This window comes from Natrix helvetica (genome assembly GCF_964273705.1).
Source record: "Natrix helvetica genome assembly, chromosome: 1".
Taxonomy (NCBI): Eukaryota; Metazoa; Chordata; class Lepidosauria; order Squamata; family Natricidae; genus Natrix; species Natrix helvetica.
Window position 1 is genome coordinate 46,199,842 of NC_138548.1, and position 16,020 is coordinate 46,215,861.

Below are 16,020 nucleotides of genomic sequence, written 5' to 3' on the forward strand. Positions count from 1 at the left end.
AGAAAGGCGGGAACATATACATATCAAATGTTTACCCAGCACCCTCCCCCAAAATTCCCCAACCCATTGTCCAATCTGCAACTCCCTAAGGTGTCATGTGGGGTGCATCTTCAAACAGCCTCATCAAGTTGGTATGAGGAACGGTTGGCCTTGACCAAGTCCAAACACCAGTCCCCAGCATGCGCAGAAGATGGTGAGAACAAGACTCCCCCAGTACAATATAATTCCCTTCCCTAATACTATGCACCCCCCCCCCCCGTTCCTATGGCAGCCGATAGCAAGCAAGTGTAGCCAGCAAAACAGAGGCTGACAGATATACTGTATGTTTATGCAACATATCTTTCTTCATTGATGCAATACACTTATATGCCCACCAGCAACAAATATTCTACAGTTGACTAACAAGAAAGACAAAACAATATATTATAAATATGCAAAACATCATAGCAGAAAGCTGAAAAAAACCCTCCTTCCAGCTAATAACTACAGATAGTCCCTGCTTAGAACAGTTTGTTTAGTGAGCATTCAAAGTTGCAGTGGCATTGTGATAAAGTGACTTATGATCATTTTTCAGACTTATGACCGTTACAGCATCTCCATGGTCATGTGATCAAAATTCGGATGCTTGGCAACCGGGACGTATTTATGGCGGTGGCAGGGTTCTGCGGTCATGTGAACTGCTTTTTTGACCTCCTGACAAGCAAAGTCCATGGAGAAGCCAGATTCATTTAACAACCGTGTTACTAACTTAACAACTGCAATTATTCACTTAACAACTGTAGCTAGAAAAGTCGTACAATGGGGCAAAACTCACTCCACAAATGTTTCACTTAACAACAGAAATTCTGGGCTCAATTGTGGTCGTAAGTCGAGGACTACCTGTATAGCATAAGACTAATCCACCAAAAAAAGAGTCCCCCCAAAAATCTGTATAAGAATATTTAAAGTCTATTAAATCTTACTCATCTTTTGGCTTTTTCTCCTCTTTTATCTTTTTAAAAATGTATTAATATCATTATTTTTGTGGGAGATTGTAAGGTATCTTCCATGTGGCTCTCTCTTAATTTTATTCATAGCAACAACACCGTTGAAGCATGTTGGACTAAGAGAGAATGACCAGCTTCAAATCACTTAGATTGATAGCAGTGGAGGATGGGCTTTTGTGATCCCAGGCTAATCTCTTAACCTTTCTCACCACTGAATTATTCCTCCCAAATCCAGGCCTTGTGGTTATCTGGGCTGTAACTGCCCAGGTATAGTAGCAATAACTGAACTACTGCAAAGAGAAAATATCAGACATGTCTGTATTCCTGGCAGTCTGGCATGTTTTTGTTGTTATCATTATTTTCAGAAGAAAGATCTGTTTTCACATTACTGCAGCCAAGCTGTTGGGAGAGCGACTTACAATTTCCCGAAAGGAAGCTGTATTTGTACTTTTGCAGTGAAAACAACATCCTCAATAGAATATTAGAGACTAACTAGGAATCCTGTATAAGGAAGTACATAAGGGAAATAAATTTTTCTAAAGTCAGTAAGATTTTTTTTTCCTGAATAGAAAAGGGCAGGATTGTTTGCTAGCAGTTTTCGTTAATGTGAAGGGCTCTGGACTGATAAATCCACATTACTTTCATTCTTAAAGTGCCATATGATTTGTTTTTTTTCTACTTCAATTTCATTCCATTTTCAAGTGCACGAACTCCCTTTGAGCCATGATTAAATATTACCAAGGCAAAAACATGTGCCTAGTGCCTCTACAGGGATTTCTGGGGCCCATGAGTAGGGGCCAAAATAATTTGTCAGTGTCATCATAAAAACATGAAGTAACAAACCTGGGCTGCAAAAATTCAAATTACTAACAGCAAAGACATAGAAAAAAATTATCTCTCTTTGCTGTTTACCAGTGATCTCTAGTGATATTACAGTAGACCAGATCAGGGAGGCCCAATAAGGCACATTTAATTTTCAAAGACATACTGAATGAGGAAGATGTATATTCTTGAAATAAAACCGATTTTATGAAGAATTATATGTTATTTTTATGCCGCTATTTATTATTTTCATTTCATTATTTTATTTTATTTATGCAGTGTCCTGGGATCATGTGATCATCTTCTGCAACCTTTTGACAAACAAAATTAATGGGGAAGCCAGATTCACTTAACAGCTTAACAGCAATGGCAAGAAAGGTAAATAAATGGGACAAAACTCACTCAACAGATGTCTTGCTTAGCAACAGAAATTTTAGGCACAATTGAGGTAGTAAGTCAAGAACTCTCTCTACAGTACTCTAAAAAGAGTTATAAAAATCCAAATAATCACTCAATGGAAGTAAAAATCTACAGAGAATTCAAACATTTGTGCTTTCCAGATCAAATCTAAAAAATGTCCCTATAACTACATACATAAAAATAAAATGTACAAACACCATAGAATACATAGAGAGAGGGAGAAAGAGAGGGGGAGGGAGGGAGGGAGGGAGGGAGAGGGAGAGGGAGAGGGAAGGGGAGAGAGTATATCACAGAAGTGAGTACACCCCTTCACATTTTGTAAATATTTAAGTATAACTTTTCATGTGAAAACACTGAAGAAATGACAGTAGGCTACAATGTAAAGTAGTGAGCATACAGCTTGTATAGCAGTGTAAATGTGCTGTCCCCTCAAAATAATGCAACACATAGCCATTAATGTCTAAACTGCTGGCAACAAAAGCGAGTACACGGCTAAGTGATAATGTTGGTTGGACACCCCTCTACTGTAAGGCATAGTGCTTTTTTAATGACATCACCAAGAAATATGTAAAAAAAATTCTTTTTGGGAATAAGTATGGGAGGTTAATGTGGATTAAGTTTATCTGAACTTTTGTGCATGAATCTTGTTATTTTTTTAAAAAAAATCCTGGAAATCTACCAAATGTTTGTATTTTCCATTAAACGTGCAATGTTGATGAGATCTAGTGGGGAGTGCAAGAAAGGATCTGGATAAGCCTCATGTGGCTGCAAACTGGCCACTCCTGCATTGCATCAATACACTGGAGTTCTTTCATACCTTCACCCAGCTGCAGAGCAGGGTCCATAAGTTCCATCATATACTCTACATTAAGAAACATCTCTATCAGATCACTGCGGGCCAGAACATACATTAGCACTGGAAGGAAGTCATCTGCTCCATGAGGCTTTCCTAAAAAGAGAACAGAATTGATTCACTCAAAAGCATGTGAGAGACAACAATTGCTTGAACTTAAAGGAAGCGTAACTTAGTTGTGCAATCCAAATAACCTGTTCATGAATTAACCAGTCTTTATCCAAATCATTGTAGAGCATTCCAATGGCCAAAACATGAATTAGAATAAATGCTACGGATGATATAAACATACAAACTGATTTGGCTGCAATCCAGATTTCACTATCTTCATTGTCTTCATCAGACTTGGATAAATTGTCTGAGGTGTGAGCCCAAGAATAGCACAGTTTGATGACTCCGAAAACCGTTTCTATAAATGCCATCTAGACATTCTGAGGATTTCATAAACAGGACATGAGAAGATTCATCCTCCCCTTCTTCTTAATGACGAGTATGCCATTCCTTGCATTTGGTTTCTATTTCCATTAATTTCTTTCTTTCTTTTTAAAGCTAAGCTGGTAGTCACTACCTCATTTCATGGCAGCAAATGAGGTATGCTTTATGAAGAAAAAGTACGCAGTGTTTTGTGTCATAAAAATACACTTTTGCAGAGTAAGAATGCAGCTGTAACAGTGCTCCATTACAGACAAATATAGCATGGGGAAAGGAATAGAATTCTGACCAGCTGGTATACCGTGAAATATGGAAAGAGTTATTTTATAATGTAAGGGAAAAAAATGAGCATCTAATTATGGAAAGAGATCTGACCAGTTGAAATGCTTACTGTGCAGAAGTTTACACAAAATATGACAGTCAAACTGAGTTCAAAAGTGTACCAATATTGAAGTGATATGCTATGAGATAATCTTCTGTTTCCAGATGTTCTCACCAATCACGGTCCAAAACAGATTAAATCCTGCTTAAAGCCCACCGTAATCAATAGGCTTAAGCATGCTTAAGTGGATTTTAGAACAGAGCCATTGGATTTTTAAAATATTTCCCTATATGTCAGAAAACCTCAGAATAAATTGCTTTTCAAGCTGAGACACTCAGATGCAGCCTTAAATACACTTTTATGCAAAACTCAAAAAAAATCATGAGAATAAATGATAAAAGGGAAAATCCCTAGGTTAGGTGGCAGAGTTTACAAGCATTAAGGCTTCCTTTATAAATTGAACCGTATGGTATCGATAGAATTTCATAATATTCAATCACCTTGTTTTGCAAAAACATAAAATAGGATCGCTAAAGAGAAGACAGACTTCATTATTCCAATAATTTTTGGTGATTTTTTTTTCTTAGTACTATATTTCCACATTCTGTGATTATAGAGGAAGCTTTTTTGGGTGTGGAGAGAGAGCCAACAGAATGAAACAACAGTACTTGATACGAGGTGTTATAATGTTATAACGATAGGAGACAAATAATAGAGTCATTGACTCTCCCCTCACTCCAATATTCCCGAATATTAGTACCTGGGTTTATCCATCATATATTTGAACAGAGAACTAAAGCAGAACTGGAATGTGCAATTTGTTCTCTTATGCAATAATTGTACTGATTTTGATCATTTGAGAACAACTAGAGAAATTCACTGGGAAAAGAACTATTAGTGGTTGCTAGTTTCTGTAATGGAAGTTTTGCTCCCAGAATTTCAGCCATGACTTAAATACCAGCTGCCAAAAACAATAATGAAAGCCAGCTGCGTGACCTTGGGCCAGTCACTCTTTCACAGCCCAACTCAGAAGGTAGTTGTTGTGTGGGGGAAATAGGAGGAGGAAGGTGTGTTGGATATGCTCACTGTCTTGAGTTATTTGTAAAAAAAAATAGATCAATCAATCAATCAATCAATCAATCGATAGAGAGATAGAGATAGAGATGGATAAGAGGGTGAGGGAATATGACTGCTTTTAAACTTGTTATTTCTTTTCCTTTTCTGAGTATTTTTAGTGAATTGAGATACCTATTAGAGTTAACTATAATCATTGTTGGTTTTTTTGGTTAGTCTTCTTTAAGACTTCCCTACCTCATTGCTCTTTTGTAAATCATTTTGAACTTCACCCAGAGAAAGTTGCAATTAGTCATTGGGCATTTCCTCACAGTCATGTTGGCATAATTCTTCCCATCCCTGATTCCATAGTTATGTATACTGGCATAAATTACATTGCACAGATGGCTGAACTATATTCTGTTTCAGTGATAAGGCTTGAAAGGGGGCAAAGGTTCGTTTTCCAAGTGGTTTCCGAACATTTGATTACCCGACTAGGTAACATCTTCAATGGAATTTAGGGCATGTCAGTGTTCCTCTGTTTATAAGGGCTTCAAGTGTGGGTATGTCAAGTGAGGGTCTTGTGATGAGTCAGCCGTCACAAGATCCACCCACACCTGAAGCCCTTATAAACAGAGGAACACTGACACTGACATCTCCTAAACTCTACAGAAGATGTTACCTAGCTTGGTAACGAAATGTTCAGAAACCAACCCACAAGCTCAGGGAATGAATCTTCACCCTCATCCTATACCCGAGCTATAGATATTTGCCACTATTGCATACCGCTTGAAAATAGGTTGGTCCTTATAGTTTTAATATGGGATAATTTAAGAGCAATAATTGGTGGACTCCCCTGGCTGCATCTTCTCTTCAACCAGCATCACCTGTGGGCAGAAAAGGCCACTTCCAATTGCTGCTCTTAACATATAATGGGACAGACCTGTGCAATTGTGGGCAGTTTCCTGGGAGGGAGACTTTAGCCAGCTTTCAAGATGCCCTACTGATGTTGGAAAATACACATTGTTGACCTGTTGCTCAGGCTGTTTGTGAACATTGGTCTATTCTTCCAGTAGATCATTACATCTTTGTCTCAAAATAGCTTAGTTGACAGATCAGTGGATCAAAGAAAGGGGTTGGGAGACATGGGATGGAGCTACACCTTCTTTTTTTAATAGACACAACTCTTCTCCACCTCAGTGACCTATCAATCAGGATGGAGGAGTAGCAAAGAGCATCAGCTGATCACCCTCCCATGTCCCTCTGCCATCTCTTTGAAGTGTTGTCTTGGGACAAAATTCAAATTGCCATATTGCTATGGGTTGTTATATATTTTAAGCACAAAGCATACATGGTGCCTTTCCCTGATGCAGAGCTGAAGTGCACCCATCCTTGAGTCTTCAAAAAAACAATTATCATTACAAAATTAATGTCTCTGTTGACAGTCCTTCTGAGGAATACTGCTTCTGTTTCATTACTAGAATTACTTGATGTCCCTCCATAAAACCTAAAACATTTCACACATTTTGAGGTTGTGGTTAGATGTGTTAATGTAAAGGAGGAAATGATGCTTCACCACAAGCGCAGCGAAGAATCACTTAATGCTGCCTCACTCATGGGCAGTGGACAAGATAAAGTCAGTGGCATGGAAACACATTTGAATTTTTTTTAGTGCTGGTAAATATGTTGTGGTTAGAAGAAAGGAAGGGACCACAAGTTATCTAGAACAAAATAGAAGTTTTATATTATCTTTCCCAGACTTGGGTGCCCAGATAAGGGGGAGTCTCGAACTAGTTCAGGCAGTTCATGGTTTTAAACTATCTACACCAGAGGTGGTATTCAGCCAGATCTGACAGGTTCTAGAGAACTGGTAGTAGAAATTTTGGATAGTTCGGAGAACCGGCAAATTGGCTGGCCCCACCACTGTTGCCTCCTTGCCGATCTTCTTTGTTGCCCTGAACAGGAGAACGGAGTTGGAAAGCAGGTTAGTGGGGTGGGGAGGGAATGAGAATTATGCAGTAACCTTCCCCCAGGAGTGGGGAAGGAATGGGGATTTTGCAGTATTCTTCCCCTGTCATGTCCTCAAAGCCATATCCACAAAGCCACACTATGCCCACAAAGCCACGCCCACAGAACTGGTAGTAAAAACGTTTGAATTCCATCACTGATCTCCACATAGCAGTAGCAATAGCATTTAGACTTATATATACAGTCTATATATATAGTCTTTACAGACCTCTTTAAGCAGTTTACAGAGTCAGCCTATTGCCCTCAACAATTTGGGTCCTCATTTTACCCACCTCAGAAGGATGGAAATCTGAGTCAACCTTGAGCTTGGTTAGATTTGAACTGCCAAATTGCAGACAGCCAGCAGTCAGCAGAAGTAGTCTGCAGTACTGCATTTTAACCACTGTGCCACATATTAGAACCTCAGATGTGTCCTGCTTGTGCATGGATCAAACCAACTTGTCCAAGCAGGGGGGAGGGGGACCTAAAATGTGTCTGACAGGAATTATGCTTTGTACACACTAGTAGGACTGTACTCTGGGCTCTCTAGAGAGCTATTTAGTTCAGGCAAAGGGGAAATGACTGAAGCTTCTACTATGGTTTAATTGTGTGCAAGCACATCTTGTTGGCACATCTTGTGAAGTGCAAATCTAGCTGGTGAGTGGTAGATTGAATGATGCTAGCTTATGGAATGTGCTGGAGAGATAGGTTGTAGTCTCTAGTATTTATCAAGCAAGAAAGGAAAGAGAAGAATCTATGGAAATCTACCTGAATTCTCGGTCTCCTGCGACCTCTGACCAAATTAGCAGCTGTAAATCTTTGAAGGGATTCTTTCAGTGACATTGGAAACAGCCTCACTTGCTCAAGGTGGAATTGCCTTATTCTAAATCCAGCTTGTCTTCTTTTTGGTTTTTGTTCAAAGAAATGAAACATAGTTTCATAAATATCTATAAGAGGCGTAAATTAAACACTTTCCTCTTGTGCTGTAAAGCCCTGTGCTATTACCATCTCCTAGTTAAACTCTGCTGGGTCAACCATTAATTATGATTGCGAGACTCGAAAGAAAGAGGTATTTAATAATTGAATGCAGAATTTAGAGGAATTGGAATCCTTCCCAGATGTCCATAAAGGAATGAAGAATCTTTCCTCACTTATGGGTAAACGGGAGTCTCCCTTGGTGGAATGGACACGTCATTAATGGAGTAGATAGCTAAGGCATTGATTTCTAAATCCTTTACAAAATAGTTAATCAAACTATTCAAATATTATGCTTTTCAGGAACAACGCAACTTTTCTAAAAATAAAGGATCTTGTCTTTTATAGTACAGCAAATTCCCTATACCACCACGCTTGTAATTCTGGGCTTGGACAATCTGGAACTGCGGCTTTTGTGTACTAAGCATAGTACACAAAATTGTCTGCTACAACGTCCTACCTGTCAATGACTATGTCAGCTTCAACCACAATAATACACAGGCAAACAATTGATACAAACTCAAGGTGAACCGCTTCAAATTCAATTGCAGAAAATACGACTTCAGCAACAGAGTGGTCAACACCTGGAATGTTCTACCTGACTCCATTATTTTAAGTAACTTAAAATTACTAAAATAATCTCAAAAGGTATTTTACTATTTTCCCATATCCTCCCATTAATTGGGAGTCCACTTTCATAAACCCAGAGCAGGAAAAAAATAAATTAAATTAAATTGTGATGGGATATAGGGAGAAGAAAAAAGTGTGGTGTGGGGAAATTCAAATGAACATTCTGTTCCATATCTTCTCAATGTCCTTAAATAGCCTCGGATAATTAGTGGTAGATCAAAATTATATTATCAGTAACACATTATTATAATATTGGGTTATTTTCTTTCATTTTCAAACCATGGAGATCCATAAAATTCCACATCTATGGATCCCAGTGTCTGCTGGGATGTGTGTGTGTGTGTGTGTGTGTGTGTTGTATTTGTACTGGTTTTCTGCCTGCATGGTCTTCTGTGATGAGCTGAGGGACAGAAAGAGGGAGTAGTGACCTTCCTCCCATATTTAGGCATACCAGGGGTTGTAACACAAATACATACCTATTTCCCTGGCTCAACTGATAAGGAGGAGAGCCTGTGGCTTAGTGGCTAAGACTCCTGCCTAATATATAATACAGCCCAGGTTCAAATCCCAGTAAGGGTATGGCTAGCTGATGAGAGCTAATTAGCTCAAAATAGATCTATACTAGTCTCCCTTTATTTATTTATCAGTACAAATACAACACAAATATAAAAAGGCAACATTAAAAATAAAAATATGGTTTTCTGCCTGCATGGCCTTCTGTGATGAGCCGAAGGACAGAAAGAGGGAGTAGTGACCTTCCTCCCATATTTAGGCATACCAGGGGTTGTAACACAAATACATACCTATTTCCCTGGCTCAACTGATAAGGAGGAGAGCCTGTGGCTTAGTGGCTAAGACTCCTGCCTAATATATAATACAGCCCAGGTTCAAATCCCAGTAAGGGTATGGCTAGCTGATGAGAGCTAATTAGCTCGAAATAGATCTATACTAGTCTCCCTTTATTTATTTATCAGTACAAATACAACACTAATATAAAAAGGCAACATTAAAAATAAAAAAAATATGGTTTTCTGCCTGCATGGCCTTCTGTGATAAGCCGAAGGACAGAAAGAGGGAGTAGTGACCTTCCTCCCATATTTAGGCATACCAGGGGTTGTAACACAAATATATATATAAAAACAATGTTTCTTTGACAGTCTGTGCTAGTGCAGAGGAATAGCACTAGTAAAAGTTCTAACTCTACCCAAGTGAGTGGTAAACTACTACAGATATTTCTCCCACCAGTGATAGTAAAAAAAACAACAACCCACAAAATAGCTTGGTCTAACAGCTCACTAGAAGTAGAGAAGAATCGTTTGGGAATTATTGGGAATACCCATTTTATTTTCTTAAAATAAAACAGTACTAATTCTACTAGCTCAAGGACTGCCAAAAACATAGCCTAATGTGCAATCTAGGAAAAATATTTCTTATGTGGCTTTTATTGCTAATAGTGCCATAATTCTTACAACTGTCTGATAATGTCTAGTGTAATTTATTACACTTTAATTCAGCTGTTTCTGTATCTGCTGAGATACTGCTCTCGTTGTCCATGAATAAAAATTCTGAAAGGTCTGTTATAACTAGCACAAATCTACACTAATCATCATTGTCACTTTATCAGAATAGCTATTAATATTAAAAAGAATGGCTGGATTTTTTAAAGCTTTTTTTAATAGTACCTGGCTTTCCTTGTGTCATAGAATCATAAATGAGTTTGCAAGACTTCAGTAGAATGCTGATTTTCTTTTCTGGAGAATAAGCCTTGGTCATGGTTGTGAATTTATGGAGTATTCTTTCTAGCAGAGCAGATTCAGGCACACTAGTGGTGACTCCCAATTCAGTTGTAGTTGTATTTTGTATGACTTGCTGGTTTTCCTTTAGGAGTTTGAAAGATCCATCTTTGTTATGGATTTCCCGTAGATAAGTATCAATGGGCATTTTTAAAGGCTTCAAGACACATTTGTGCAAAGCTGATTCTATTATCACTTCTGAAAAGGGGGAAAATAAAACATGTCAAAGGAATATATGAGAAAGCAGCAACATAATAAGACTGGCATATTCAGACTTTGGAACCCGTAGAGATTTACATCAACACAGGTAATAATGACTCTGTTGTTTTATCTGCCTTGATCCTGACCTCAATTAACTTTCACAGTAAGATGTAATTTTTGGTTCTCTGCCATCATTCTGGGCACCTGTGCTTATTTATACAAATTCCATTAGCCAGTTTATAATCAGATTTGAGGGACTAGGCTTTGGTGAAGTAAGAGATAGGTCTTCTCTGACAAAAGACTATTTGTAAATAAAATAAACACCACATTTCATCAGCACTTTAGCTAAGACAGAGCTTTTGTCAAGCACCATGGAAATCAGGACATCCAGGCGGTTCAAATAGGTAGAAAGATTTATTACACCCTCTCTATAAAAATCTGAACTACTAACGGTTAAAGCAATTTGACTGTGAATAAGAAATTCACAGTGAGTTGAACTTAGATTTCTTATGGGTGCGAAGGAACTCATGGCTGATGACGCATTTGACCCCTCCCTTGGGCTCAGCCTGGTCATCTCCCACAGCTTTAGTGAACAGATGCAACATATCTTTGTGTGTGTGTGTGTGTGTGTGTGTGTGTGTGTGTGTGTGTGTGTATGTTTCCTCATTTAAGAAAAATGTTTTTCTGCTGGGAATACTGAAATTCTGGACTTGATTAGTACAAGTCTCAAAATACTTTAAAATCCTGTTGCTTAGATTATATTAAATTAAAAAATTAGGCTAGGTTTAACATGTAACAAATGCATAAAGAATCAGTCTTGCCTGCAAGTTTACACATACTTTTAAATTCTTACCAGGGCCTTTTTACAGAGATGGGGAAAAGGAAAGAATTTCCTCAAACCATTCTCCAGGAAGGGGCTCTAAACAAAGCGTTCAATGTTTGAGATAACCAGATAGATAATTCACTTAAGGAAGTATAGATAATCAATTAAAATAGAACATCAAAGAAGTTGCTTTAAAAAAAATATTTTTAGTTTTTCCACATGCGCCTGGTTTCTGAGAATTGAATGAAGTAGTCAAAACATAGTGAAGAAAACATAACATGGACATTTAAGGCACTGAGTATAGAGTAGACACAAAGAAAATTAAATTCACTTGTCTATGGGCTATGGGCTAGAAGATTTCTGTCATTTGCCAAAAGAACTTAGCATTCTTTAAGAGATGAAAAGGTATATTTGGAAAACTTTAAGTGAGATTTAGTCTAGATGTAATAAGGGAAGTAATCTCAGGGATAGCCTCAGCATTTTTTCCAAGCAGTTCCAAGTAATTTCCCAGGGAGTGGCATATTGTGAAGAATTGGAAGCTTTCTATAAAAAAATATGGGGCTCAGTTCCTGATCAGAAGGAAATATCAACAGCATGACTGTGTAAATTGATGATTCCTTAGGAAGTGTATATGTGATGGAGCAATTCTTTAAAAACTTTCGTTTCCTCATCAGACTCAGCGTTGTTTTGATATCTGCAATAGAGGTATTTTGCTCACGGAGTGCAATCCTAATGTTAAATGTCATAATTCATCATTTTATAGCTCTTATTCTACTGAAATTATTGCCTAAGGTTTCCAACAAATGAGCAAAGTCCCAAGTTTATTTTTGCAGAAGTTCAGCAAGTTGCATCACACTGTCTTGTCTCAGCTCTAGTGTGTTAACAGTCCAAATCAGTTCGTGAGATTACAGCCAAAGTACTTGATCTTCTTTGTAGCAACCGGGTAATCAATGACATATACATACAAGATGCATCTTTTTAAAAAGGTACTTTCATACAAATGCAGTGATGGCTTCCAAGACAAACTCCCTCGCTTCTCTCAGAACTAATCAGACCAATCTATAATTTAATTCACAACAGAAACATTTCTGTGATACTAATTTACTAATTTACAAACTAACATTTCAGTAATACTAATTTACATTCAATCATAGCATTTATGGATTCCCAAGATTTAATCAGAGATAATTTCAATGGCTTCAGTAGTGTTAGTACCAAATTAACGGGCATAGCAAAATAGGCATTCCTGATGCTCTCAAAATGCTTTGGAATGCACTCCCACAATCCCTTGCCCCCCCCCCGGGGGGTTGATGGAAATTGAAATCTGTAATATTGTTAATGTAACACGTGCATAAAATTATATCTTTAAGCTAAGTAACTCAATAATTGTAGGCTGTACAATAATAAAGAGTTAGATAGTGAAAGTGGGATACTTAATGACCTTAGAAATTTCAATTTCATAGAACTGACATTTCTACCCATTTTAAAAGCAGTCTGAAATGAGGAAATTAGTAGAATAAGCTTTCTCCATGTATTTATATCAAAAACAGTCTCATAGGTTAGATACCTGGATACCAAAGTGCATGATAATATTATAAAAGAAATGGACAGATTTACTTCCAAATGAGCCACAATCAGCTGATGTTTTGAAACATGTTTTTTTTTTTAATCTGGGGATAATTGTGTGTATGAAATTTACCATTGAATAGGGGGCATTGACCAAACTTAACAAATGGCGCTTTGCATCTTCTTTTCTGTCAGATATTTTTCTGGAAATATCTAGTGGTGGGATTCAAATAATTAACAACTGGTTTTCTGCCCTAATGATTTATTCCAACAACCAGTTCACCAAACTGTTCAGAAAGTTAACAACTGCTTCTCCTGAAGAGGTGCAAATTGGTTGAACCCCACCACTGGAAATAACTACACAAAACTAAGCTGAGGATAAAAAAGTTAAAAGAAATATTCTTCAGAAACCTACTTTCTCCTTACATCCTCTGTGCACCATGCTTGTCCTTGTTTCCATTCATACTGTTAATTTACAACATGTACCCTGGTTTATCCCCATGTGAAATAAAAATAATAAAAAGGACTATGGGAAAAAGTGCAGTCGGAAAAAGGAATCAACTTTGATCGATACCTGTCTCTACATTATCTCCATGTTCATCCTGTTAAGTTGATGATTATTTTTGTTGAGTGCATACAATTGAAAGTGCTTTAAAATTAAGGATAACTATCAGCTGTAGCTGTATGCTGAGATGCAGGGAATGGGGTTCAGAAATAAAAACATATTCTTTAATTCAGGGCAAGTGACACTTTTTTTCTCCATCCAATTTTCTAAAATACCATTCCAAAAAGGGAAGGAACAACAGAAGCATATTCTTAATGCTCTTTTGGGAAGAGCATCACAGGCTGGGTTGGATCTGGAGAACCACTAGATGATAATGACTATACTACCTATTAGCCTAGCCATATGCAATGAAACTGCATGCCATTCTTGCTTATTGATCAAAACACTCACCTAGCTTCTCATCTGTGTGAACAGTTGGGTCCATTAAAGATTTCAGCTCGGTACTTTGAATTAAGTAACTTTTCAATTGTGTCATCATTAAGCGAATCTCTTGTAGCATTTCTGTGCTGGAGATCTGCTTTGCCATCATCTCCAGACTGTAGACTTTATAGTCCTGTACCAAGTTGCCAAAGTAAGAGTCGTTATCCTGGGCCAGTTCCACAATCTTCTTCTGGAGTTTTCGGTCAGAAGAGAGAAATGCTGTGAAGACATTGCTTAGGCTGACCATGGACAGGCGACGCTTGGCCCTGCCTAAAATCATAGAATGGGTCTTCTTCACTGTAGGCAATTGACCGGTCCCCAATTCGAACTCATCTTCAGTGCTACTTGTAGAATAAGAATCTGGCTCAGAGGCAGACATTTGAGCCCCTGCATTGCCTACAGGAGAATGCAATGAATCACTTGAACGTTCACAATCTGATATGCTGACTAGCTTAAGATGAGATTTTGATTCCTTTTTGGAAATGGAGCGAGTTTTTTCTACAGTTTGTTTATTTTCTTCTTGAACTTCTGACTCTTCAATGTTTTCGTGCTCCAAAGAAAAAGTGCTGGTAGATGATGACTGTTTAAAGAACCTCTTCTTTCTTGGTGGTGGGATGGGAGGCTGCAAGGGTTTTCCTGATGATATGTTCTGCTGCTGTTCCGTAAGTGCCTTCTTGTCCTCTCCATCAGGTTTCATGTTTTGAGCATTTGAGGCAGATTTCTCTGTCACTTCCACCAATATATCTGGAGTTTTATCACTCTGGTGATCGTTAGTTAAAGTTTCGTTCTTCCTGTTCTGTTCTTCCACTTGTTTTTCTTCTGGCAGTTTCTGACTTTTATCAAAGGAAGAGTTTCCTGAAGTTCTCTCAGAGGAACATCGTCTTGGTGGAATGAATGGAGGAATCTTCTTTGAATTTGTAGATGGAAGGCTGTGAGGAAAAAGGAGCTCTTGTCCGCTATCTTCCTTGTCTTTGCTAATTTCAGTTTTCATCTCCTTTTTGGTTTTCTCCAAATTATGGAATTGATCCTCTTTGGAAGGGGTCATAGAAGATGTTTTGGCTTGTTTCACAGCATGAAAGGACAATAGAGGTGGTGGTGGTGGTGGTGGAGGAGGAGGAGGAGGAGGAAGAGGAGGAGGAGAAAGAGAAGGAGGATGAAGAGAAGGAGGAGGAGGAGGAGGTGGAGGACGTCGAGTAGGAGAGCTCTTTGGAGGTTTTGTCACAAAGTTTCTACCACCAGAAGGACTCTCCCTGACGATCTCTGAAGGAGAAACATGTGGGGGAAATTGATAGCTGCTCTCCTCTATAAAAATAGGATTTACAAACCACAGCTTGTCACTTCCTATTGACAGCTCAGTTTCACATGAACAATTGTTCGTGCCGCTTGCAAAAGGCTGGCTTGGATTCTTTCCTTTTTTGGCTTGAGCTGTGATGTAAGCAGGATCTTTCACAGAATGGAGAAGGCTTTTTCCTTGTCTTTGATGTAAAGAGGAGTTCCAGAAACCTGTGAATAAAGAAGCATAACCACAATAATAGTCAACCAAAAGCAATAATGTTTTAATGCTACTTGCGCTTTTTAATATTCCTTAAAAAGTAGAATTATTCTGCTCCAACTGTACATGAATATATCACAGTGTTTCAAAATGATCCAATTAATGTAAATTAAGATAAATAGTGTATTGATATTATAGGAGGAAAGGAAGCTTTCGTGAATATATAAGGATAGAGAACATTTTTCTCAATGCAAATTTCCTGGATAGGATGAGACCCATTACTTCCAAAGCCATTTGTCACCTTAATTTTAGTGGGCATGTTGGTAGCTGTGCTTTCAAAGCCATTTGGAACATTATTACTCAATTCTATTTCAAACGGTGCCACTGGGCCAACTCATAGCACAAATTGCTTCCATTTTAATGATAGAATGTTAATCTGCAAATGAATATGGAAATATAATGCAAAAAATATTATTTGAACGTTTATGAGATAGGTCAAACATAGATTCACTTCTACCTGGAAGATTGTGTTTTATAAATGATTAATAAGTTGTTGGGTGTCCATTTATCAGGAAAGGTTTAAGAGACTTTTCCTTTCAACAACAAAGACCAGATTATTTGAATTCCCTTTCAAATATATGATTGTAAAACAAATTCCTT

General features: G+C 37.9%; 1 protein-coding gene across 2 annotated transcripts in view; it reads right to left on the reverse strand.

The window, feature by feature from the left end:
* The window catches only part of RIN3 (Ras and Rab interactor 3), a 95,318-nt gene that overhangs the window by 12,745 nt on the left and 66,553 nt on the right, over nt 1-16,020 (reverse strand). For both annotated transcript variants that reach the window (XM_081934761.1, XM_081934760.1), the window contains 3 exons: nt 13,839-15,371; nt 10,183-10,491; nt 3,046-3,177 (listed from right to left, as the gene is read on the reverse strand). In XM_081934761.1, coding sequence (XP_081790887.1) covers nt 3,046-3,177; nt 10,183-10,491; nt 13,839-15,371 — 1,974 coding nt within the window. The remainder of the gene's footprint in view (nt 1-3,045; nt 3,178-10,182; nt 10,492-13,838; nt 15,372-16,020) is intronic.